We start from the raw sequence: 25673 nt of genomic DNA, 5'->3' as shown, positions 1-25673 counted from the left end.
GTAACAAAACAACAAAAAAAAAGACCAAAAAAACCCTCAATAACACACAAAATTTGCACTGAGACCTAAATGACTACAAAAAGACACACAATAGCCACAAGGAGACACAAAATGACCACAAAGAGATGCAAAGGAACTGCAACGAGACACAAAATAAGTGCAAAAAACAGGCAAAACAACCACAAAGGGACACAAAACACCACAGAGAGACACAAAACAACCACATGGTGACACAAAATGACTGGAAAGTGACACAAAATGCTCCAAAAGACAGAAAATTAACTCAAAAAAAACATAATTAGCTGAAAGAGACCTAGATGACTACAAAGGGACACAAAACAACAAGAAGAAGACACAAAATGGCTACAAAGACTAACAAAAAGTAACTAAAAAATACAAAAAATACCTCAGTAAGACACAAAATTTACTCAAAGAGATGTAAATGAATTCAAAGAACACAAAATAACCACAAGAAGACACAAAATGACTACAAAGAGACACAAAAAGACCACAGAGAGATGCAAAGGAACTACAAAGAGACACAAATGACAAGTAGGTGACACAAAAAAACCCCAAAAGACACAAAATTACCTCATTAAAACACAAAATTAGAGACCTAAATGGCTCTGAAAGCATCAACGGCAAGCATCAACAGCAACAACAAAAAATAGTCACGTTATGCCATCAATAACAAGGTAGATGTGGAATAAAATGTCATATTTGACATATGTGTAAGGCTGCTTTAGCCTGCTGGTTATTGTACAGGCCATGTATTGCCCCTGCTCCCTCACTAACCTTCACTCCACTTGGCTACCTGCGTCCCTCTCTGCACTACCTGCCATTATGTGTAGCTGAGGTGTCTTTAATGGCCCGTGGCTCTCCTTTCCTCCACCTCTCCCCTTTCATTTTCTCATAACAAGCCCCCTGCCCTCACACACTGGAGCTCAGACAAGATTATCCCTCCGTTATTCCACCTTCCGCTCCATCCCACACTTCCTGGTGGCACTCAGGCATGACTCCGCGGCAGCAGGAAATGGGCATTTGCAACAGTCATTTCTCTCTCTTGCCCGATCCCTCTCTGTGGCTCTCGCCCCTCCCTTTAAGCGCACACACTTGGAACAGGTCACAGATCATTTCAAGCACCTTGAGTGCGTCGAGGCAATTACTCTCCCTTCTGGTCACCTCCAGCGCCCCTGCCACCTCTTCCCTGCTCGACTTTGAGTGGGCCCTCCTCTATTATCCCCATTCTTCACACAGTGGGAGTCATTGGTCTGCTTAGTAGTGTCAGTCCACGACTCACATCTCTCTATTGTTGGTGTGCGACAGTCAGCCTATCAGCCTGGAAATCGTCTTTTTGCTGTTGGTCCGCAGCAGTGCTATCAGCACATCAAGGTGCCATAGTGTTAGTTATCTGTCGCAGCAGAGGAGACAGGAAGACGGAGGCCGAGACCGGGGAACGTATTGCGTAAGTGTATGTTCATCTCAGACTGGCTCGTTGAATGAGAGGAGCCATCCGTCATCCGTCTCCACGCTCTGTTTGTTTCCCTCTCATCACAGTCCCTCTCCGCTCTGCTCCTCATCATAAGCCTGACACGAACAGAGAGCGACATGTGTGTCTCCGAGTGTCTTCGCGTGTATGTGTGTGCGTGTGTCTGATTTATGGTGAGTATGGTCTTAAGCAAGAGCTAGTAATAAATTCAGTGACATCACAGCATGAGGGGAAATCGAAGTGTTGCAGCACTTACTCATAACCCCTTCATCCTGCTATTCTGTACAGTAGTTATCATCACACACACACACACACACACTCACTAACACACACACTAACACATACACACACAGACACTATTCTGCAGGTCTAATTGAGGGTGTGATCGTTAAGGGTGTTGTAAATCCTACTGCAGTGGTCACTACTAAAAGTGCCTGTCTCCCTTTGACTGATTCAGCCTGTTTGTTTACTTTGACAGGAAATCAATCTCTCTCTCTCTCTCTCTCTCTCTCTCTCTCTCTCTCTCTCTCTCTCTCTCTCTCTCTCTCTCACACACACACACACACACACGTGCGCGCACACACACACACGCGCGCACACATGAGTACACCTTATGCTCTATCCATGCAAACAAATATCATCTAAATCACACAGCATCCGCTCACTGCGGGACCATATTGGAGATGGTATTATTGGTTACTGTTGGGACAGCAGGGACGGACACACACACGCAGCTCAGGTCTGAGAATAGAGACCGGTCTTGCCAATGAGGTCAGCGAGATTGATGAAGCTAATTTTGCAATAACAATGTCCTGAAACAGAAGAGTCTTTGTTTCATTGCAGTCTCCCTCTCCAAAAAATCTTTGGAAAACTCTGCTCATCATCTGTATCTAATAGGAGAGGTGCCTGCTCAGAGACACAAGCTGTTTCCATCCAACTGTCAGGCAGGATTTACACACACTTTGGAGATGCTGCCAAAAAAAAGTAAAATAGATGCATTTCCATCTTGCAGGCTGAAGTGTTAATCAGTCCCTGGAAGAGGATATAGTGATAAATGATTGATACATATTTTTGAGTAATGTTAGGTGATGTAAACACGTCTCATTAATCTGGCACATAGAGCACATAAAAAGGTTAACTATTGGTCTGATGCAGTTGTATAAACGAGTTAAGTACATACATTTTCTGAATATGGCTTTGAAAATGTGAGGATTTTCTACTTTTTTCCTCTTGTTGTCATTATTTATTTATTTTTTTATCAGTCTTATTTTTATTTATTTATTTATTTTTTTAGAAAAACAGGCAAAACAACCACAAAGAGACACAAAAAGCCCCAAAAGACAAAACATTACCTCATTAAATCCCCAAATTGGCTGAAAGAGATCTCATTGACTAAAAACTCAAAGCAATCACAAGGAGACATAAAATGACTGCAAATAGTAACAAAATGTCTAAAATAGACAAAAAAAAAAAAAAAAAATCATTTTTTTAACATAAATGTATCAGCTTTTATAGCTGTGAGTCTTCAGTAGTTTTACATTGAGAGTTTTAGTCATACAAGATAAGATAATTTAGGACATTAGACCATAGGGCTTTTACAGTTTTTCAAATACATCATGTGTTTAGTTGAAAAAGTAATCACTGGAGTAATGCATACCTGTAATAATTGTTTGTTGGGTTGTAGTGCAACTGGCTATTCAGTGTACTGATATTTTATAGACAGCATTACATGTCAAAGGTCTTTATAAGCTGCTGCACTGTGGACTACAAAGTCTACACCACTGCTTATTCAGTACAGTATGTACTTGTTTATTCTCTTGTAATATTGACTTCTGGTAGGAATCATGTTTTTGTGCGTGTGTGTATCTGTCTGTCTGTCTGCAGCTAATCTCACAAACTACTGGACCAATCAGCCTAATATTTTGCGTGCACATTTATGACCAAAAGCTGAAGGATCAAAAGTGGTTGCGGTGATGCATAATTGTTGAAAAACCTGTTTTAATGACAGTTTTATACCATCTATGTGTGTTGACTCATCCCTCCTCTTAACCAGCCAGTAGCGCCCAAAAGTTAGGAAGTTAGCAAGTTCGTTAGTTAGCCGGAAATCGGCTCAATTACAAACAGCAAGCCTTCCATAGTCTGTTGCAGGCCACATTTTGAGCTTCATCGTGGCTCAATAGAAAAGTTTGGTCTCATTTTGAACTAGAGCATCTGCAGATGAATTTCAAAACCCAATATGTTATGATCCATTGATCATAGGCATGTTACGAGATCCCAGTTTTTGTCATCTTTGCTGCCATCTTGACTGTATAGGGAATAATTTCAACGGGCACAGTTCTGTACAGTCCCGTTCCAATCTGGTGTGTGCTTTTACATTAAGTATTAAGCAAGTTATGTAGTTAAAAAAATGTTTTTGTCAGTTTTAATTGTGTTTATTGTTGTTATTTTCTGCTTTGTTGTTCTGTAGCCCACAGATAAACGTTGTACTGTTACTGTTCCTACCTGGCAGAGATCTGCATTGTACTGAGTGGTCTTAAAATGATAAGACGCCAAGTTTGTGTGAACACTGGATTGTGACAGAGGGGGACTCGGAGGCCCACCTCCCCTCCATTACAAAAATGCTTATTCCCCTCGTCAACATTTCGGAAGGTCTGTTCCCACGGTGACCAAGCTCAGCAGCACCATGGTTACAGCAGGACCCTTTGAAGCCATCTCAACCCCCCCCCCCCCCCCCCCCCCCCTCCTCTAATGTTTTTTTTTTCCCCCCTGGTTCTCTTCTCCTGAGGCCCCCTCCCTTTTTTTTAGTAAAGGAGAGAGTTGCTTTGACCTTAGCCATAAATGATCATGACACCTTAACAAGCAGCACAAACCAGGACAACACACACTCACACATGCTCTCTGGGTAATGTAAACCTACACTTCAACATTATCTCATTTCTCACACATGTAGCACAAAAGCACATATTGTTCATGCTACAGCTAAACGTAGTGTGTGTGTGTGTAGCGTGAGGTCAGTTCAGGCCGTTTAAAGTGAGGTTTAGCAGGGTTTATCTCCGTTTTCTGTCATACATAAATGATCCACATAGAGCATTTCTCCACAGTGAGCGCAGAGATTTATACGGCTGCTGGACAGATTAATCTGTGGAAAAAGACAGGGAGGAGAGAGAGAGGAGGGATTCTTGGAAGGCCTTTCCTCTTCATGCTGGTGGAGGACCAAACAGCTCTCTGCAGGATGAATAGCTGTGATGTCAGGTGATTGCCTCTCTCCGTTTTTAGCTGGTTGCCATTTTTTTCTTCCTACTGTGATTTTCAACAGAGAAAACATCCTTAAATAACCATAGCTGTGACAATTGGTTTGTTCAAAAACAAAAACAAAAGTAGTGTCAGATCTTGTGTGTGTGTGGCTTTGCGTGCTCATGTGTGGAGTCTGTGTGTGTGTGTGTGTGTGTGTCTGCATTTTTAAACAGTGCAGTTTTCATATGAGAGCTAAGAAAAAAAATGGCAATGGGACAAGTAGGGGGGGAGAAGAAAGACGGAGGAATTAGGGAGACAGAGAAGTGGTCAGATTAGACCGGTGATGTGATGGGAGGATTATAGAGAGAAAGAAAAAAGAAACCATTTTCAGCCGTGGATGGAGGAAATAACAGGGGAGGGAGTCGGGAAGAGATAAGACATGGAGGGGGGGAAAAAGGGAAGATGTGAGAGAGGAGAAGGTGCATGTGTGGTCATTATCAGTGCAAATATAAATAAGATGCATTTAGATCAAGTGGTTTGTGCTTCAGAAGAAATTATGTCCCAGCTACTTCATCACACCGCCTTTGCCTTGCCTTTCCCTCACCCACCCCACCTTACCCCTCATCACTCTGACTCACCCTTGTTCTCAACCCAATTTTTGGATTCCAAACACTGGAGCATCACACAGAGGTGCCACTGTCTAAATAGCTTCGATGCTAACAACACCGGCATGAGACAGTAATTTGCTTTTATCTTTGCAGCAGCAGAAAAGACACGGTGAAAGCGAAGCAGACAGAGAGAGAGGGAGAAGCAGCAATAAGGAGGGGATGAGGCATTTAAAATCTAACCACAGATAACTCCACCCAAACAGCCCCTTGTGTGTGTGCGTTCATGGATATGTACTTGTTTGCGTGCTGTTTGCATGCGCGTGCATGTGTGTGTGTTTGAATGTATAAAGGAGCATCCTTCTGCTTTGGCAGAGGATCACAGAGTGTTAATTCAGTTGTTTTCCATGTTTGAAAATGGAGTTGGCTGCAGTGCTTGTATGAGCTGTGGTTTCCCTTGTGTGTGTGCGTGTGTGTGTGTGTGTGTGCGTGTGTGCGTGTGTGTGTGTGTGTGCGCAAGGGTGTTTGGCACCAGACTGGAGGGTTGCTGTGGGTCCACGCTGGCGTAGTTAGGGGCCGGAATGTGATTGGTGGGGACAGCGGGCCAAAGGCCGCCCAGGCTAGCGACTGCCACTTGGTAGAGTGCCCCAACTAAACACAGGCCAAATCTGCAGAGATTCACCCCTATCCCTCTCTGCTCTCCCTCACATGTTGGCAGCTCTCGTTCATGTGTTTCATAGAAAGAAAGAAAAGCTTACATATATGAGTCTCCAATCACAGTTTTCCCTCTCCAACATCTTGCATATGATTCTTCGTTCATATCGCTCCCATCAAGGAGGGGCCTGCCACTTAAGCACTGTAATGGAAAATGTATTACCACACGGAAGCAGTGAGAAGCTGTTTGATTCTCCTTTTAATTAGATGTTTACTTTTTACCTTGAAGTGCCCTCGTAAACCGGCAGCCTGTTAAATGTGTTCGTTATCCAACGAGGGGGCGTTAACAGCGCCATCTCGTCACCGGGGAGAAACAACGAAATCTGTGTGTTATTGAGCTTTGAAGGGAAGTAGGGAAAGGCAGAAGGACAGAAGAGAAAAAGAAGGGGAATGGAAACAAAGAGGGACAGCTAGAGAAGGAAAAAAAAGGAGAGGGAGAGATGATTAATCCAATCAAGCCTCTTAGTGTTTCATCAATAGGCATTGTTCTAAGATGGCTGCCTCTCCCCAGCTCAGGCTGTGGGCTGCAGCTAGGCTAACACACGAGCTAATCCCAGAATAATACGGAGACGAGGGCAACGCTGAGGACGGGGGGCTGCGCCAGCAGATTAGCAATAGCAAAGGATTCACTCACACAAACACACACACTGGCATGGGATAGAGAGACAGTCCCAGATTGAGTGAGGTGCCTATTGGATTGCATGGCTTATAGTTTTATCCCGTGTGAATGTGTGTTGCTGGGACTGTTGCGGAGTGTGGTAGAGCTGAACTGAGCCTCTGAGGGTTCACAGGCTGGTTCTGTCTGAAGCTGGAGAGGTCATGTTTGTCTATGTTTGCCCGTGTTCTTTCACAAGTGTGTAAGAGTTTGAAATTCATACTTGAGCTGCTCCTTGTGATTAAAACAAGGGGTAATTGTGCAACAGTAGTTTACAGATAGGGTGTGTCATCTCCAAGTGTATGAAGGTGTTGAAATGTGACGCCTGTTTAAAACATATTGCCGTTTAAATGCTATTTTCAAACCGCTAACTTGCTCAGGAATGGCACAGCTTGTGTTTACTTAACACACATTAAGTGCAAAATATTCCCTCTGCCTCATATTTCTATCCCCTTCCCTCAGCATTTCCCTTTTTATTCCGCTTCCCGTGTTATCTAGCTCCCCCTGTCCCCCTGTCGATCTCCCTCCCTGCCCCCCCCCTCCTCCCTGCAGCATTTTCTGAGATGACAGGAGGGTGTTTTTCCTTTGTTGGGGAGCTGCTCGCACATTCTCTCCTCTGTTGACAGGTAAAAGACATTAAAGATACTAAAAGACTGAGCATGATGGAATCCTCTAGGGAGTAAGGAGGAGGGAGGGGGAGAGGCAGAGGGAAGGGACGACTGATAGCAAAGTGGGAGAGTGGGAGGGGGAGTGGGGGGGGGCAAAAGGAAACTGAAAGATAGAGTGCTGAAGCTTGGCTAAAGGTAAAGTATTTAGCGAGAGGAAAGGAAGGATTGAGTCACGGAGGGGAGGAGGCGGTAGGGGTTAGGGGGAGACGGGGAGGAGGGTTTGACAGTCGGTGACCTCGAGTAAGTCTCTTCGACTGTGTGCTGATGCGTGAAACCTGAGCACACGCAGTATTAGCACGCCTCACTTACTGAACACAGCAGAGGCCTGACACAGGGCAAGCCAGCCTCCTTATACACACACAGCTTTCCAACATACATACATTTCAGGCACACATGTTGGCACATCTAATGATGCACTTACCCACAGTTACAACACTCACACACACAAAGCCGCAGCCTTGTTGTAGGATGTTAAATCCAGAAGCACAATGGTGAGTGGAGAAGGTCAGCTCAGGCCCTCCAACAGACCCCAAGGTGCTGATGCTCCGCTGCCCCCTCAGCTGCTCTCTGCTGCCTGTGTGTGCGTGTACAACTTTGTGTGTTTGCTTGGCGCCCGGCCCGGCCAGCCCATGTTTGTGGCCTCGTACAGTTGTGTGATTCACAACACGCCTAAGGCATGCCGAACTGTAATCCAGCTCCGCCGCACTCGCTGTTTCACTCTCTCTCTGTCTCTCTCTCTTGCTCTCCTTTCGTCCTCCCCGTGTGTAAGTTAATGGGTTAACCATCTCTGTCCAATAAGCAGGGATAATTGAGACAAACAAGGCAATGAGGAAATGTCACAGGAGAGCACAAGTCAAGCGAAAAACACACTGCCAGCAGCTCTTTGTGTGTGCTTGCAGTGTGTGTGGATGCAGTCTTATGTGTATGGATACACACAATTAAATATTAAATCATGTACATGGGATTGTGTGTGCTGTTCTTATTTGTGCATATGTGTATAAACATGTTTATGTGACCAACTGTGTGTGTGTGCATACCTGCTTGTGTGTATGTGATCCCACCCTGTCAGCCTGTTGTCAGCCTCTTTGCAGCACGTTGCTGTAAAGCAGGATTCTCCTGCTGCGTCTGCTCCCTAGGTTCCCTCAGCTGTGTTTGCATACCATACACCTGCCCCCTGGGCGATTTCACAGACACACACCCGCATACGCCCCGTATACACACACACTACATAGAGGAACACGCAGCACACATGTACACACATATTTGTTAATCAAATGAGCAGCGCTTTTAAAGATTCTCTCCCTCCTCCTTCTCTTCATCTGTGGTTCTCTGCTCTTCTGTCTAATAACAACGGGACTCGCTGAGAGGCAGCAGATCTGATGTGTTTGATATGGAGACAGATGAAGGGTTGGAGGATGCAGGTAAGAGAGCTGAGTGACTATAAAAAGCCTCATCAGAGCAGAGACGTGTGGCGCGATGCATTCCCTCGGCTGAGAACAGGGACGCTTTTGTTGTCTGTGCTAGAAAGCAGGTGTGCCACAAGGCATTGTGGGAGGGATATGATATGACGGCACATCAGGTTGTCAGCTCTGGCCAGCTTCCCCCCACCTGGTTCTCTCGAGTGTGCGTCTGTGTGTGTGAGAGTTGGCCACAATAAGGGCTAGCAGCCATTTAAAAGGGAAATCCACTTTAAATCAGGAGTGACAGTGTTCCAGGGAACATGAGGAGTGCGGGCTTGATTTGTGAATATTAAAATGTGACTCTCAAAGCAAGAAAATGCAAGAGGCACCTGAAGATGTCATCAAGAGAAATTCTGGAGAATGTTCATAGGGCTATACACACTGCGCAAATCATCCATTTTAATGGGTAACTTAATCTAGAATCATGGCTAAGTGTTGCAATATTATTTCTTTCCTCAAAGTAAGAGCATAATTTAGCTTGTTTCCGATTCAAATCACTTCAGTTTGTCAGTAAAGTATCTCTTTCTTAGTGGAGTGCATGGATTAATCTTGCACAGATATGTACTAGTGAAGACAACAGGCTTGTAGAGAATTTTAAACATCAGTTCTTTAGTTTTGGCACCACCTGATAACTGCCATAATGGCAACAAGGAAGTCACCACAGCTAGATAACGTGACAGGATAATGTGCATACTTTGGTTATGCTAATGCAAACGCTTCTCTGGCCTCCAAGTGAAGTGTAACTAATGCTCGATTAAACCCTGTGTGGACAGTTTCTTTGCTGATAACTGAGTCAGTACAGCAACTTGCTTGTCTCTGGCATCAGTAGCTTTGTAGACACTGTGTTAATGCAAATTCTGTTCCTTTGAGTCGAAATCAAACCAGATGTGTTTCGTGTAAAAGCCAGTCAATGTTGCCTTTGGCTCAGGGAGCTTGTATTATCCCACACTTTGACAAGAATCTCTCTAGACCTCTGCTGTCCTCGCTGGAAGTGTTAGGTTACTCATGCAGTGATCTGCTTTGTGTTGCCAAAGTAAATTGTCAAAATAGACTCTCTCTTTCAGAGTTGCCAGCAGGGTCTCCAAGTACATGAATCTGTTAACTTGAGACTCAAGTGTTTATCTTCAGTGTCTTTTATAAACTGAGTCAGGCAGGATTAGCAACACCAAAGCTTCATCAGTAGTTGGACAGTGGCCTGAGATTACAAAACATCCCGTCTTCCCCTTTACCCTCGGTTCTTCCGTCTTGGTTTGTGGTTTCCTTCTCATGTCAGGTTATTTGTCTGTTTATCTGCCAGCAGTGCGTGATCACAGGGAAAACATGAATCATTTTAAGGAATTTAAATTTTTGTGTTTGACATTCTTCCCCTGTTCAAAGAAAATAATCGGTTTAAGCCTTTTGTCTTCTGTTCGTCAACTGCCCGTTGTTTGACAGTTCTTTCAAGGTCGAGTCAGTTAAGCTCCAAGTGATGGAAAAGGCAGACACATTATGCATGTGCATGTGCACACCTTTGCCGTCACCCCAAGGTGTGACTGCAACGGGCGACAAGGCCAACGTCAGAGAAGAGTGCGTCTGAAGTGTTGAGGAGTATGTGTGACAGGTGTGTGACATGCTTTAGATGAGTTTGTGCCACTGCAGGTTAGTTTCTTGTAGCAGGCCCAGAAATGTGTGAATGAGCTTTAACCATATTAGGTGATGTGATGATAAGTGGATTTCGAGAGCAGGTGGTTTGCATCCAGTGACTGAGCATTTAGTTTGACTTTAACCCTTTGTTGACCTCAATTTTGAAACACAGAATTTTCTTTAAAAGAGGTAATGACCTAAAAACTCAACTAGCAGTCAGTTTGGTGTCGCTGCTGTTTCCCCTGCTTTTCACCAGACTGAAAAATATGAGCTCTAATCAGTGTCAGCCATTCCTTAACTTCAGATTCAAGGAAGACTTAACATGGGTGCTTTCCATTCACCTTTTTTTATGTGCATTTTTTAATTTGTGTATACAAAAACCCAAGTGTAAGCACCAGACAATTTTTATACTTGGGATAAGGTGAATAAGTTGGTTACGAATAATGGGTAAATATGACTAAGTGCAATGGAAACAGACTCATTGAATAAATCATGACATACAGTCATGATGTAATGTCATTGCATAGGTCACTGCAAGCTCTCTTTCTTGTCTCTGAAGGCTTTTAAAGTGCTTATAATGCACACAAGGTTGTCACCAGAACTCTTATAGAAGCACATAGCTATAATATCAGTTGCTTAAAACTGTCTAATCCCATTGTCCAGTGTGCTTTGCATTATTATACATCCATTGTTTTCCTTCTTTAAACTGTGACTGGCTCTCTTCTTCTGCAGTGGTATAATGGCACCTGGTTGGAGAATTAGCACCACAAACTGTTGATCTTGAACTTTCAGTATTAGCGTATCTTATGTGAATGGAAAACAGATAAATTCGCCTTTTTTTTTTTAAGGAGATTTTCTGAAGATTTGGTTTAAATTTGGCGGCTATGGCTCAGAGGCAGAGCAGGTCAACCACCAATCGGAAGATCAGCAGTTCGATTTCCAGCTCCTTCAGTCTGCATGTCGAAGTATCCTTGAGCAAGATACTGAACCCGAAATCGCTCCTGAAGGCTGTTCCATCAGTGTGTCAGTGTGTTAAAAACTGAGTAGCAGGTGGCACCTTGTATGGTAGCCTCGGCCACCAGTGTATGAATGTGTGTGAATGGGTGAATGGGACTTAGTGTAAAGCGCTTTGAGTGGTCGGATGACTAGAAAGGCGCGTTACAAGTGCAGGTCCATGTAAAACATTTGGATGGAAACCCAAATGACCGTTGCTGTTTTGCATGCATTTCCAAAATATATTTTCAATATGCATAAATTGTCTTAGTAAGGTTGTGTACCATCACAAGCCTCTGACAAAGCTTCACGGCTTCTTTGCAAAAAGATTCTCCAACTCCCTTAAACTCTAATGGGCACTTTAAAAAGCTGTTCCTCATTTGGTAAATTTTTAAAGGTGGTGCATTAATTGAATTGAGATGTTATAAATGCAAGGGCTGTAACACATGGTTCACATAGCCCTTTAGAGAAGCATTCAGTTGTTATATAGTTCTGTATTTAGTATATTCTTTCATTTGTCATGTCAGATAGCGCTAATAAATGTATGCTAACTTTAGATATAACTCATGTAAACTCACAGCTTTGTTGTTTTCTCTTTTTCATGTCAACCATCCTCCTCCTCCTCCTCCTCCTCCTACTCATGGCCGTTGCACACTTCTCCTCTGATCCTGACCCCTCATTTCACAGGTAAGTGCTTGACCTCATGAACACACGCACACACACACACACACACACACACACACACACACACACACATACACGCCGATGCTCAGTTACTGTGTCTGGTACAATATATGAAGGCATTGTGCGATTCCGCTGAACTTCTTAGCAAGGGCACACTCCTGGATAATGTTGCTAAGAAACAGGAGCATGTGAAAAAGCGCAGCTGACCTTGGTTGCTGTCCTGTTGACACTGAGGTGAGGAGCTGTGATTACACTGTAAACATGCTGAATATCGCTTGGATACAAAGTACTGTATGTTTTCCTTGCCGTGGTAAAGCAGGGTGTCCTATCTTTGAGAAGGCAGCATCTTTATATCAGAGCTTTTCTGTCCAGTACTGTAGAAACAGCATGTGCGCGAGCGAGTGTGTGTGTGTGGCTGTGTGTGTGTGTGTGTGTGTGTGGCTGTGTGTGTGCATACATTTGCATGTGTGGTGCTCAGCTGGCCAGGCGAGAGTTGTGTAATTGCAGGGTTATTGCTGCTGAGCCTGATGGGTAATGACACATTTGCAAATTAATTCTCAGTGCTAGGCTGTGATTAGCATACGGAGAGAAGCATCTCACACACAAAGACCGATACACACACGCACACATGCTCACACACACTGCGCGGGCCTCTAATCACCAGCGGGAGGTCAGGTTAAAGGGGTGTGTGTAATGGTGGAGTGGGTGCGGGTCTCGGCAAATAGGGGTGAGTGAAGGGTGACGAGATATCATTTCTCGTCAAATTTGATCTGAGACGACGCGCTGAAGTTCAGCTTATTATTTTTTTTTGTAAAATCTGTCAAACTCCCAAATGTTACACCCCCTTCCTTCCAAAATGTTTCCTTACCTCTCCTGCTTGCTGTGAGGCCTAAGGCCATGCAATGGAGTTGGCTTCTAAGTCCTACTGTATCTATAAATGTATATGTGGTCTGATATGTGGCCTTGTTTCTGTTTCAGATTGATACACAGTGTTTCCAATTACTCAATACCCCACGCTTCAAAGTATGATGCTCAGAGTACCCCCCTAGTATTGCTTTTGGAATGTGTCAGTTTCCACTCGTTACATGCATACAGTGACTTTTCAAAACAACTTCCGGTTAGGTTTAGGAAAAGATCATGGTTTGGGTTAAAATAAGTATGTTTATATGCAAGTTAACTACATAATGTTGTAGTCACGTGACTTAGGTGCTCACAAAGGACACAAACATCTGTCTCCTGGCTGTGAGTCCTGTGTTTGTTTGACCCATCCATCCACACGTTCTTGCTCTTCTACTGCATCGCTTGTTCTGAGCGTCTAACACTGCTGCAGATTGGTTTAACTTTGGACTTAGTTGAAAGCCTGGTGCGTCTCATACAGATGCTAAGGGGTGCCTTATGCGTTGGTGTCAGATGCCGAGGGGCGTGACAAAGCGTGGGCATTTGACGACCTCAGATTGTGAACGGGTGGCTCCACAGGAACTGACCTGTTTTTTTGCAATCGTGTCAGAGTGCAGCAGTTTACAGTATTTGTTTGTGTATCCGTGTGTCTGTGTGAGTCTGTGTGCACCTCCAGAGGCTGTGTGTGGTTGGGAAACATTATAGTGACGCCTTATCTTTGCTTTCCCTGCCGTGGAAGAGGACCATCTTTCAATACACACACACACACACACACACACATACACATACACACGCAGGCACAACGATTGAGAGAGTGATTATTTTTTCCTGCAAGGGGGGGGTTGTAGGGAAGACAGTGGGTTGACAGGAAGTGGGCATGGTAGGGTTGTGTGTGTGAGTGTGTGTGTTTGTGAGAAGGAGATCACTCTTCTTCTCTCTCTCTCTCTCTCTCTCTCTCTCTCTCTCTCTCTTGCTTCTTCCCTATCCTGACTGCTGTGCCCTCCTCCCATCCCGTTTTCATCTTTCCTCCTTTTTTTCTAACACCCCCTTTTCACTTGTTTTGTTCTTCCCCTCTTCCCTTCTCCTCTCCCTCTCCCCGTTACTCCTTGATCACAGTATTTTCAGTCACACACACTGCCTCGGTCCCCAGGGAGCTTTTATAGCCTTTCAGAGAATGTGTGTGCATGTGCGTGCCTTTTTCTGCAGTGCACTTGTCCAATGTGACTCATTACACTACCTTAAATAACAGAGGATAGCTAGTCTTTAGGATCACCTGTCCCTCAATGAGCAGCAAAATTAAAAAAAAAAAAAAAAGAAGCAAACAGATTATTCTCATCTATTACCTGTCGATGTCCCCTTCCATCACCGAACTGTGCACTGGGTTTCATTTTGAGGCAGTAACCTTTTATCCTCATAACATTTTCTTCCACATAATGTCTTCTACTCTGTCTCAGATATACTGATATAAAATGATACAGTTTTAATCTCTGTTTGCTCTACAAACTCTTTTTCAATAATTAGAACTGTGCAAAAGCCGTACTCAGCACTGTGTTGCCAAAGATTTAACCTAAAACATCAAATATTAGGCGACAGTTTATTTGTGTAGTCCACCTGCAGATAGTTTATAGAGTATTTGTAAAATTTTAACAGCATATTAGTAGTCAACATAGTCGAGATTCCACAGTTCAACTAAATTATTTTGAGAACTTGTAGGTATGTTCATGAATTGTTATATGTAGATAACCTGTTAACTATATATATATATATAGATGGATGCCACGTCTCTCTGCTATTCACAAAGGAAGCCAAAATATTCTGAATACGGCCGCTGCCATCTTGCACTGGTGACATCATTTTGAGCCAGTGTCAATCTCCATGGTGCTGAGTTCCCACCCATAAACCTGTCGACCAGTAGTGATCAGCGCTATTGATTAAAAGCGCACTAATTGGCACACACAGCTGTCAATCGTGATGTTTGTAGCATCAAAAAACGTGTGTTACCAAACTGATAACAAAAATGAACTCTTGAACATACATCACCAAAAACTGTTTTGACCTCTACTTTGAGCTTTTAGTTTGGCCCATGTTGCATCCAGTAACATGGAGGGGTGGAGTTTATGACCTATACTGCAGCCAGCCACCAGGTTGTTTTGGCTTCACTTTTGGGGAGCTGTTGAAATATTACAAATAGTCTAAACACTATCTGTAGGTTGACTATCCAAATACATTCATTCATTCATTCATTCATTTTCTGTAAACACCTATCCTGTTGGGGGTCAGAGGGGTCAGAGCTTATCCAAAATGACATTGAGCGAGAGGCAGGGTACACCCTGGACAGGTCACCAGACTATCACAGGGCTGACACATAGAGACAGACAACCATTCACACTCACATTCACACCTACGGGCAATTTAGAGTCACCGCAAACCTGCATGTCTTTGGACAGTGGGAGGGAGCTGGAGTACCCAGAGAAAACCCACGCTGACACGGGCAGAACATGCAAACTCACCCCGAGGTTCGAACCCTCCACCCCGGGTTAAAACCAGGAACCCTCTTGCTGTGGGGTGACAATGCTAACCACTGCAACACCATGCTCCCAAATGCATTTATTATCCAAATACAGTGTTAATTTTAAAATAAATCATCAAGGATCTGGAATAACCTGTTCCTTATGAAACACTTTAAACGAGGCTGCTATAGCAGCTGGGAGGCAGGAAACAAATTCAAAGATGTATTCGCGGTAGCCTACTAAAAGTGTTACAGGTGCTTGTTTGATTGTTGTGCTCCCATCAGAACATCAACATAAATTTAGTTGACACATTTTATTGAATTTTTGAGAAAATTTGTTTAAAATATGGGGGAACATCTGGATGCAGCTTGCAACTGTAGTGTGTGGAGAAAAAATATGAATCGATCTTCATCTTGTCCACCTTACGGAAATTGGATGCTGTATTTTCAGTTCTCTGTCTGTCAACGTGTCATCAGAGTCGGTGGTGTATAAGCACCTCAGGGGGACACGTCGCCTTCCAACCTGTCTTGCAAGGTGCGAGACACTTCAACACCTACCTCACACACACACCTGCGCAAAACAGCACAGAAGCACGCACATGCCTTCCGGCGATGATAATGTGTGTTGTTTGCACACATTCAGCACTGCATGCTGTGTAACATGAGGGCTGTGGAAATGTGAACATGTTGCACAACCTCACTTATCTGTCCTTATGTTATAGCATACACACCTACACACCGTAGACACATTGTACTTGTCTTAATTAAACATTTACTGATTTCCTGTCTTTGGATAAATATAGAAGGGCTTTGTTCCCAGAATATCTGTCCCTCCCCCCCTCCTTACATATCTCAATCTATGGACTCTCCTCCCCTTCCACACTTTGCTCTCTCCTTCTGTCTGTCTCTCCTTCTTCCTTCAATCATCAGCCCCTATTAGCGATTATTTGCCCTATTTGCCTGTGAGCATGCCTTTCGCGCTCCCACTCATTCTCACTGTGCTTGTGGATGCTTTTTGTGGAGTTCTTTTTTTTCTCCTCCCCCTGTCCTCTGAGTCTTTCTGAAGGCAGAGGACCCCTCAGTCTGCCTCCCTCCCCTTCCTCACTAAACTCCTGCCAATCCCCCCTCTCTTTCTCCCCCACTGTGAATTTCATAGAATGGGTTCGAGAGCAAGTCAGCCCTCGGGGCAAACTGTCTTGCTAGAGTATTTCTCCATCATTTCTCCCTTTCTCTTCCTTTCTCTCTCTCCCTCACCCTGTCTCCTGCTGTTTTTTTGGTTTGGCATGGCTGCATCCCAGAAGATAGTTAACTCCTCACCCCTACTGCCACCATCTCAGTCAGGTTTGTGTGCAGAGCAGGCGGCGGAATAACACAGCGTGTTTGTGTGTTTATTTGTGTGTGTGTGTGTATGTGTGTGTGTGTGTGTGTGCGCGATGAAGAGAGAGAGAAGGGGGGAAAGTCTGCTGTCAGCGCAGCATGGTGAGCAGTCTGTGCGCTAGGCTGCACGAGCCAAGTTTCCTAGACGGACACACAAACGCACCCACACACTCGCAGACAGAGACAAGGACTCTTATTTTCAGAGAAGAGAATGGAGGCGGGGGATCTTTTATATTTTCCTCTTCCAAACACGTAGCTGTTCTATTGTGAGCTGCCCTTGAAGACCCACGGCACTCTATCTGCACTCTCTATTGGTTGATGCTTTCCTACTGTCTGATACAGTGTGAACAGATGCTCCCTTGATAGTCGTTGGCCTCTTGCTGTCACTGGGGCTGTCCAATCAGCTGTCACCCTGACTCCGAATTGAACTGTGACCACTCTCCTCCTCGGGTGAAGCATCAGCACCGGCCGGTATTTCCCTCTCATCTGTACCCTCGCCTCTTCTATCTTTTTTCGCTCTAACACCACCACCCCCCTCACACACACACACACACACACACACACACACGCACACACACACTTTCACGCTATCTGGTTGTGTTGTTGCCTGTAGGGAGTTCATTCTGCCCTCCTTCTCTCCTCCTCTCCTCCACCTCCTTCTCTCCGTATCAGCAGTGAAAGAGAGGGAGAAAAAAGGGAGGGTGAGAAAATGAGAGAGAGAGGCAGAGAGTGGCAGCAGTAGCGGAGGAAGCAGAGCCGTCTCTCCTCTGATCATCTTTCTTGGATAGAGGGATAAAAGACAGTCCCAGGAATCAGTCGTCGCTCTCGTCTTCAGGATTTACCCAGCCTGTATTTTATCCTCCCTCCTGCCTCTTTTCACCTCTTCTTGGCACTGGACCGATAGCTTTTACATCTTTCTCCGGCTGTCCCGGCTCCCTGGGTGTGTGTTTGTGTGTGTGTGTATGTGTGTGTGTGTGTGAGAAAAAGCGTGTTTCCTGCTGCTGCTTGGAAACGGACAGCGAGTGTGTGACCCTTTGCCCGTGGGGATCACGGGCGAGAGTGAGGGGGTCGAGAGTGGGGGCGTGCTCAGGGGGTCGACCCTTGCACCTCTCTGTCTGTGCGTATCTGTATGACTGTCTGTGTGTTTGTGTATGTGTGTGTCCTAGCTGGCTGGGCGGTCCCAGCCTCACGCTTGGTTAGCGAGGACCAGAGAGCGGGGATGACAGGCTGAGTCCCAGCCCAGCCTCCCCTCACACAGAGCCTCGTTTCTGGGTGGCTGCGAGGGCAAAGCCCCTCTCTAGCTCAGTCATCCAGGACAGGACTGCAAGCACGTCTGAAACAAGTTGCTCTCTCTTCATGACACTTAAACAGTAACCATGTTTGGACTAAAAGCACCACTTTACTACTTGCCAGGTAAGCTATTAGCAATTGTATGTGATGTGGAAATTTTCATTTTTGTGTGTTTGTATGCATTTAAGTCTACAAATATATTGTGTGTATGCACAGTGGTGGTTTAAGCAGTGTATATGTGTGTATGTTTGTGTGCTCTGAAAAAGTGCACAAGAGGTTTGAGGTTAGCTCTGGAGTGCATCTAAGGAGACGCTTGTCTTTGTGTTGCTGGTCCTGAGGTTGGAACCTGAGATCCAAGGCTGGTAATGCTGTGTGACAGCAGCTCTCACTCTATTTCGCTAAGCTCTCAGCCCCTTATCAGCACGGAAGTCAGCAGGTAAACAGGACACTAAGTGGCAGCGTGTGTTTTATTCAACGCGACCACACGGCGAGCAGAGGAGAGAAGCAAATTTGTGGTTTTGTATGTGTAATTTGTCTGTTCATATCTGTCTGTGTGTGTATTTGTGTGTCTTTGTGTCAGTGCCGGTGACTGTGCACGCATGCATGCACACATGCATGTTTGTGGTTTTGTGTGTGTGTGCCTGTGTGTGTGAAAAAGAGTGAGTACTAGGGCGGCGTGAGGTTACCGCCGGTCGGCGCTTAAGTGCGTCTCACGGCTCACTGGGCACTGATTGTGGAGAGGACAGCCAAGAGAGGGCAGTGAGAGAGGGAGAGAGAATGACAGGCTGAGGTAGGAGGGGGGGAATCAAAGAGAAGGGAACTTAAGATGGCAATATTTTCCTCTCTGTGCGTCGTTATTGGGCTCACTCTACCATATTTCTTTTATTTGCGTGTATTCATCCGGAATTTTGTTCATACATGTATTAATGTTTCCCTGCTTGTGGTTGTTTAACAAGCACACTGTGCACTTACACCTGTGAAGTACACAAAAATATATGCACTATGCTGTGTGCAATGAATGCAGTGACTGTTTCACTTGCAGTTTACGTAGTCTTTTTGATTGTTTAATCTAAATCTGTGCAAAGGAGCTGGTCCTCTGGTTAAAAGAATACTTAACCCCCAAACTGACAATTTCTATATCAGCTACACACCCCATGTTGTTGAATTCTGGAAGACAACTGAGTTTTTTCTTACATACGTCCATGGTGAAGAATCTTGATGAATTAATGAGAGGGGATTGTGTTACAGAGCAGTGAAACTATAGCAAAACATCCGTTGACAACCTCTCACACAACTCGTCTCATCTATCCAGTTGTATGCTCGGTACTTCCCAAACACATTTTTCTCTAAAACCACATTTAAAACACTGCTGCATAACCAGTGCAGATGCACGACTCGTCTGCACCTGTTTATGTGAGAAAAACATGTTTTTGTACAAAGTCAGTGTAACATGGGATCAAGGATTGATATACAAATGTTCATTTGGGGGGTGAAGTGTTCCTTTAATGTGAGTTTTCATCATTGTGTGACTGTTGTCAGCAGGTAGAGTGTGCAGTTAGACTATAATCAGCACCAATTTGGTTTTGTCCCTCGTATTTCAGTACAACACCATGGCCTGTTGCAATACACCTCTTCACCTGCCAGCTGCAACTCAAACATCACCTGTCCACCATCACTTAACTTTATTTTTGGATTTTTTAAAATTCTTTTTAACTGCCTTTTACCAAGCCCCCCCCCCCCCCCGCCCCCCCCCCAATCTTTCTTTATTTCTTTTTAGAAATATTTGTCTTCTCTTATAGTTTTGTTGAAGCCTACAACACAGGCATACAGTATGTTGCTTTTATGCACTTCAGTTAATATTTTTCTTTCAAAGCTACATTGGCCAAATGCAATAATAACCATATTTTGTCTACATGCTTTTTTTTATGTTTCATGCACATTCTTACACTGCAGGGATTCTAGAAACGCAAGGCACCCCAAGATTAATAGTCATAGCTTAGTAGCAGATACTGGTCATTATTGTGTTTTTGCAAGTCTTGCAAGTGATATAACAACTAATGCAAGGAAAACCAACATACACAGATAGTGTACCAAATAACCTCTGTAAGGGCACGGTACAGCACAGTGAAATAAAAGATATAACTTCTCCCTGCTAAATGAATTCTCATCGCAGTGTCACCACATCTATAGGACTACCACATATTAGGTTATCACCACAAACCAAATAAGCATTAAAATTCTGTTCTGTACTTTTTCTTAAGCATATCTTCACTATGTCTTCTGTGTCTCGCATGCCTACCTCTCTGGCTCAGAAGGAGGGTTTTGAAATGGAGATCTGCCAGTAAAGGCCACAGAGCACCTGCTGTGTCTGTGTCAGGAATAAAGACAGAAAGAAACACATGCAGAGAGGTGTGTGTGTGTGTGTGTGTGAGAGGGGGTCATAGAGAGGGAGGAATGACTCAGTGCAGTACTTTGCTCTGTGTGCCAGAGCTCCTGACCACAGTCAAGGTGAGGGTTTGATCAAATAAGAAGAGAGAGAGAGAGAGTAATACGCAAAGGAAATTAGAGAGGAAATAGAAAGGATGAAGCGAGATAAGAGGAGAGAGGGACTTCCTCAGCTTCCTCCTCTGTCTCCTCAGGCCTTTACCTCTCTGATTCCTTGACACCCTCCACCACCCGGCCATTGCCTTCATCTTCCTCCTCATCCTTCTGATCCTCTTCCCCTTTCCATGTTTGTCTAATGGTACCTTTCCTCCCTTCTCCTCACTATGTGTATGTGTGTGTGCATGTGTATGTGTCGCCCCTGTTTGACCTCTAAACCTCCCACACCAACCTAGCCCACAGCAGGAGAGCTACAAAGATTGGAGACACATAGAGAGGGTCTTGGTTGTGACACTGGCCAAAGCTAGTAAGGTGTGTGTGTGTGTGTGTGTGTGTGTGTCCGTCTCCCTTTCTCTCTCTCTGTCTTATCTTGTGTGTGTGTGTCTGCCTGTGTGTGTGTGTGTGTGTCCAGCACTGTGGGTTGCTTCTTCTCTTCCCCCTTCTTTCATTCAGCCACTGAATGAGCCCCTGCCTGCCTTCCCGTCTTAACCGCCGTTGCCTTGGAGACCATGTCAGACACATGCTAGTTCTCCGTGATTATTTGACAACAAAAAAGGTTGGGTTAAATAAAGAGGAACGGGTTGGGGTGTGTGGTGTGTGTGTGTGTGTGTGTGTGTGTGTGTGTGTGTGTGTGATGGTGAGAGAGCAGAGAAAGTGGAGAAAGAAATGGATTAAGAGAGAATAACAGCGAGGGAGGTGGAGATAAAGGAGGAGAGGAGAAGCACTTGAACTTGGGTTGCATTAACATCACAGCCGAGGTGGAGAAGAGCCAGGGAGCAACCACTTCAAAATGGAGCATGGTCACTCCTTCTCCATATGCCTCCTCCTCACTTTTACACTCCTCCAGTTTTTATTCTTCTCGCTATCTGTCCCTCCCTCCTTCCCACACTGGTCTGTATCCTTCCTCCTTCTATTCATCCTCCTCCATACCTCCCTCCTTTATTCTCCAAGGTGATTTCAGAGAGATCAAATCTTGTTTAAACCTCTTGTACTGTGTGTGTTTTGTTTGTGATGCCTGCACGCATTTGTCTGCATATCTTTCTGCTGTGCGTGCGTGCGTGCGTGTGTGCGTGCGTGCATGCATGCGTGCGCGCGCGCGTGTGTGTGTGTGTGTGTGTGTGTGGGCTTGTATTCATGCCTGTGTGTGTTAAAGCTGACTGCTCAGATCTACGGGATTGCTCTCTGTGGTTGTTGTTTTCCCCCAAAACTGTCTGCGCTTACAGCCCGGGGGTAAAGCAGCAAGAATGAGGAAGAAGAGGAGAGAAAGTGGGATGGACAGACAGAGAGGCAGAGAACAAGAGAGTGAAAGAGGCAACAACAAAAAGAAAAACAATAGGTGATGCTGAAACCACAGAGATGAGCAGTAGAGAGGGGAAGTGAGGTCAAAGACCAAGAGGGGCTGTAGTTTTGTCAAGATGAGCCGCAGATGAGGTTTTGGTGCAGTTAGAGCATCAGGTGTTGCTCACCAGTGTTTCCCTTTGCTCAAAATCGGTTGCAGTAGACAGATTTATTCAGGCAACCAATTTGTAACCAGTCAAGGCAGGACTGTATACAAAACAGATTAATATGAATATGTAACTGACTTCACCTTATACTGAGAGAGAAGCGAGAATAACACTTAAACAAATCCAGGCCTGAACCAGTCTGATTGTTGTGGTCTTCTGTCTTCCCGTCTCTCTGGCTATCTCTGAAAATCAATTCCTAGAGAACACAGCGACATGGACAAAAAGCCTTTCAGCACACACACCCACACACACACACATACACGTACCAGGGTAGTCAATATGTGCATGAGAAATGCTGGGTGTTGAGCCCTTGATCAGAGTGAAGTCTAATCACTGGTGATTACTGAGCACTTGTTTAGGACCAAAGAAGAGTGGTGAGTGTGTGAGGAGAGCTTTTTTTTGGTAAATGTGCATATTGTGCATCAGCTTCGTGTGTGTGCGGAGCCATCACATGCTGGTAACCTTAGCCAAGGGAGAGCACTCATTGATAAAAAACAGCAGAGGAGTCCATACTGTGTCAGAAGATTATCTGTGCAGTGGTGTAATCATTATATCCAATTAACCACGGTATCTTTCCTTCTCCTTCCTCCTCTCCGTTCCTCGCTGAAGCCATCTCCTCTGATCAATTCCTACAAATCTCCCCGCTGCATCTACTACTCTCTCTATACCAGCATCTACTCATGTGTCACTGGTCTCGCCATCTTTCTCCTCCTCCCTCTGTGCTTTTATCCCCCAAGTTCACTCTATCATTGTATCCATTTATCTGCGTTACCCCTCCTCTGCTCCTCGGCCCTTCCATCCCTCCCACTCCATGTGCTCTGACAGCTCTGTCATTAGATGGCAGTAGCGGCAGTAAAGCAGTCACAATGATGGACTATCGGCTCCCTCACCCTTTTCTCTCTCCCACTCTCTCTCCCTCGCTCTGCCCTTGCAATAAAAGCTCTGACCCATTCTCGGTGTGGCATCTGTTCCACGCCAGTCCGCAGGTGGCACTGCCCCGGTCATGGCCGTAAAGGTCGGCGGTGGCGCGTCTCACCGGCTGCCCCGTTAGCCTGCTCATAAACACAGGGCTGTTAAACTGTGACCCTGCACACCTGTGGCCTCGGCTCCTCTCTGGATATGAGCCACCACCAGCAACAGTGTTAGGGGAGTTCCAGAAATACACATGGGCACATTTTTGTATGTCTATACATGTGAGAACCGTAATTGACCACACATCCTATATACACAAATCATTATTCAAACTTCATCACTGAAAGGAGTATTTTAGCATCTCCCCCCTGCCTCTAATGCTTGTGCTAAGGTAAGCTAAACAGCTCCTGACTCCAGCTCTGTGCTCCGAGGAATAATTCATTTTGGGAAATGTGTGTATTTGCTTTCATGCTGAGAGTCAGATGAGAACGTCGAGACCACTTTCATATCTGCATGCTAAATATGAAGCTAGAGGCAGCAGGCAATTAGCTTAGCTTAGCATAAAGACTAGAAGCAGGGGGAAAAGGCTAACCTAGCTCTGTCCAAACAATAACCCCCCTGCCAGCAACACTGAAGTAGAGCTCCGATACTCTGCTGGAGCCTGACTGGGCCCTTCCTGAGCCACCAGGGTCGGTCTGGAATTTCTCATTATTTCCCTGGGCTTGAACCGGGTCAGGTTCTCACCAATTTACTGTTTGTTGTTTGTTTGTTTTTTAAATGAAACTGGCAGTTCTCATGCATTAAATGGCAAAAGTTTTGATGGACTGAATCAAGAGGGAAAGAGAGAGAAAGAGGGGGGATGCGACTGAGAGAGGGAAAGTGATGGAACAACAGAGCAATACAGTGGATAAGTGGGGAAGTAATGCACATTTGAGAGGGACGGAAATGAGAGAGAGGCTGCAAGGCAACTTGGTTGCACACTGGAGGCATCAAGGGGAGCAGCCCGCTCTGCCAAACCTGTCGTGCATGACAGACTATTGAAATACGAAAATGAAGGAGAAATGCTGTGCCTAGTTTGATCATGTTTTAATATTAAAAAATTAATAAATATCGTAATATATGAATTATAATAGGCTGTAGTTTATATTTTCTAAAGTAGAAATTCAGGTTTTTAATCAGGCTGGGGCCCAAAACTGCTGCTGTGGTTCAGGCTTGGGTCCTGCATGGACAGAAATTGTGCGGGTTCATGAAGGGCCCGATCAGAGCTGTATGCTAAAGATCATTAATTAACATGTTTTAACTTTTTTTGTCTGATCCATACAAACACTGATCTATTCTTTTAATTAAGTCATAGATGTGAGTGTTAACAATCTTCTCATCTAACTCCCAGAGAGAAAGCAAAGCATCGCATTAAATATTGAGCTATTCCTTTAAATAAAGTCATAAAAAAGTGAATTTTTCAGCTTGTTATCTTCATCAGGACATTTGATTGTCCTCCATCCTGCACTGGAACACACACACACACAAATACATACACACATACAAAATAACTCACACAGTGACACACTATTCCGACAGACATTGGGTGAGCTAACAGGTGCAGGGGGTAATGGGGGCTTTGCTGGTATCACAGTAGCATACAACTATGATTTATGGACTGCAGTCAGCAGTCTTCCTCCCTTTCTGTTCCCTCTGGTAGTCTTGTCAGTTTGGCACCAGGGAGACGCAATGCTATTTGTGTAGTGCATTGTGTTGCATGTGGGTTTGTTTGTTCTGCTCCTCTGCGGCTGTGGCCAACGCACACACACATATACACACATACAGAGGCAGCAGTTGGGTGGGAAACTGTGTCTTCACAGCTGTGTATGTGCAGGCATATCAGTTGGCAAGTCTTGTGTCTCACACTCGGAGTGCTTGTCAAACACTCGGCTATCATGACGGACACTCACCTCTGCTCTTTTGCGTTAAGTCGCCGTGAACTGACGTGAACCCCATTTGGAATGTGCGAGCAATGATCATGTGGGCTGACTTGTATTTTGCGGTTGAGAGTGTGTGTGTGTGTGTGTGTGCTCGTGTGTGTCTATGTTGTCACCTCTCTCCTGAAACATTATTCCAGCAGCAGAAATAGTTGAGCTCTAATTGCCTTCATCTTCCTTTGCCTCCACTAATCAAATTAGACTACAGAGAATTCTAATTAAACCCTGCCTGCATCTGATGGCGCTGGGTTCACACACGCACACACACACGGATACACATCACAGGTTGACACATGTTCACGGAGTCAGTATTATTTTTCACTTATGAGCACTCAGATGAGCAGCGGTTTAACATTAGAGAGCAGAGTGGTGACTGGTTTGTAAGCTTCCCACCAGCTGACCGCCAGAATACCAGAGTGCATTAAGAATGGGTGTGGAGAGCATGGAGGCAATGCAGCACTCTGTGAGGTGGTTTGTGTCA

General features: G+C 44.9%; 1 protein-coding gene across 2 annotated transcripts in view; it reads left to right on the top strand.

The window, feature by feature from the left end:
- The window catches only part of gse1b (Gse1 coiled-coil protein b), a 188206-nt gene that overhangs the window by 106006 nt on the left and 56527 nt on the right, over nt 1–25673 (top strand). The window contains exon 1 of one of the 2 annotated variants that reach the window (XM_033619464.2): nt 17612–18321. The exons of the other annotated variant lie outside the window; for it this stretch is intronic. Coding sequence (XP_033475355.1) covers nt 18285–18321 — 37 coding nt within the window. The 5' untranslated portion in view covers nt 17612–18284. Of the gene's footprint in view, nt 1–17611; nt 18322–25673 lie in introns of those variants that run through there. 2 annotated transcript variants of the gene reach the window in all.

This window comes from Epinephelus lanceolatus, chromosome 2, assembly GCF_041903045.1.
Source record: "Epinephelus lanceolatus isolate andai-2023 chromosome 2, ASM4190304v1, whole genome shotgun sequence".
NCBI classification, from domain to species: domain Eukaryota; kingdom Metazoa; phylum Chordata; class Actinopteri; order Perciformes; family Serranidae; genus Epinephelus; species Epinephelus lanceolatus.
Note: the sequence above shows the minus strand (reverse complement) of the source record. Positions and strands in the feature narration are given on the sequence as shown.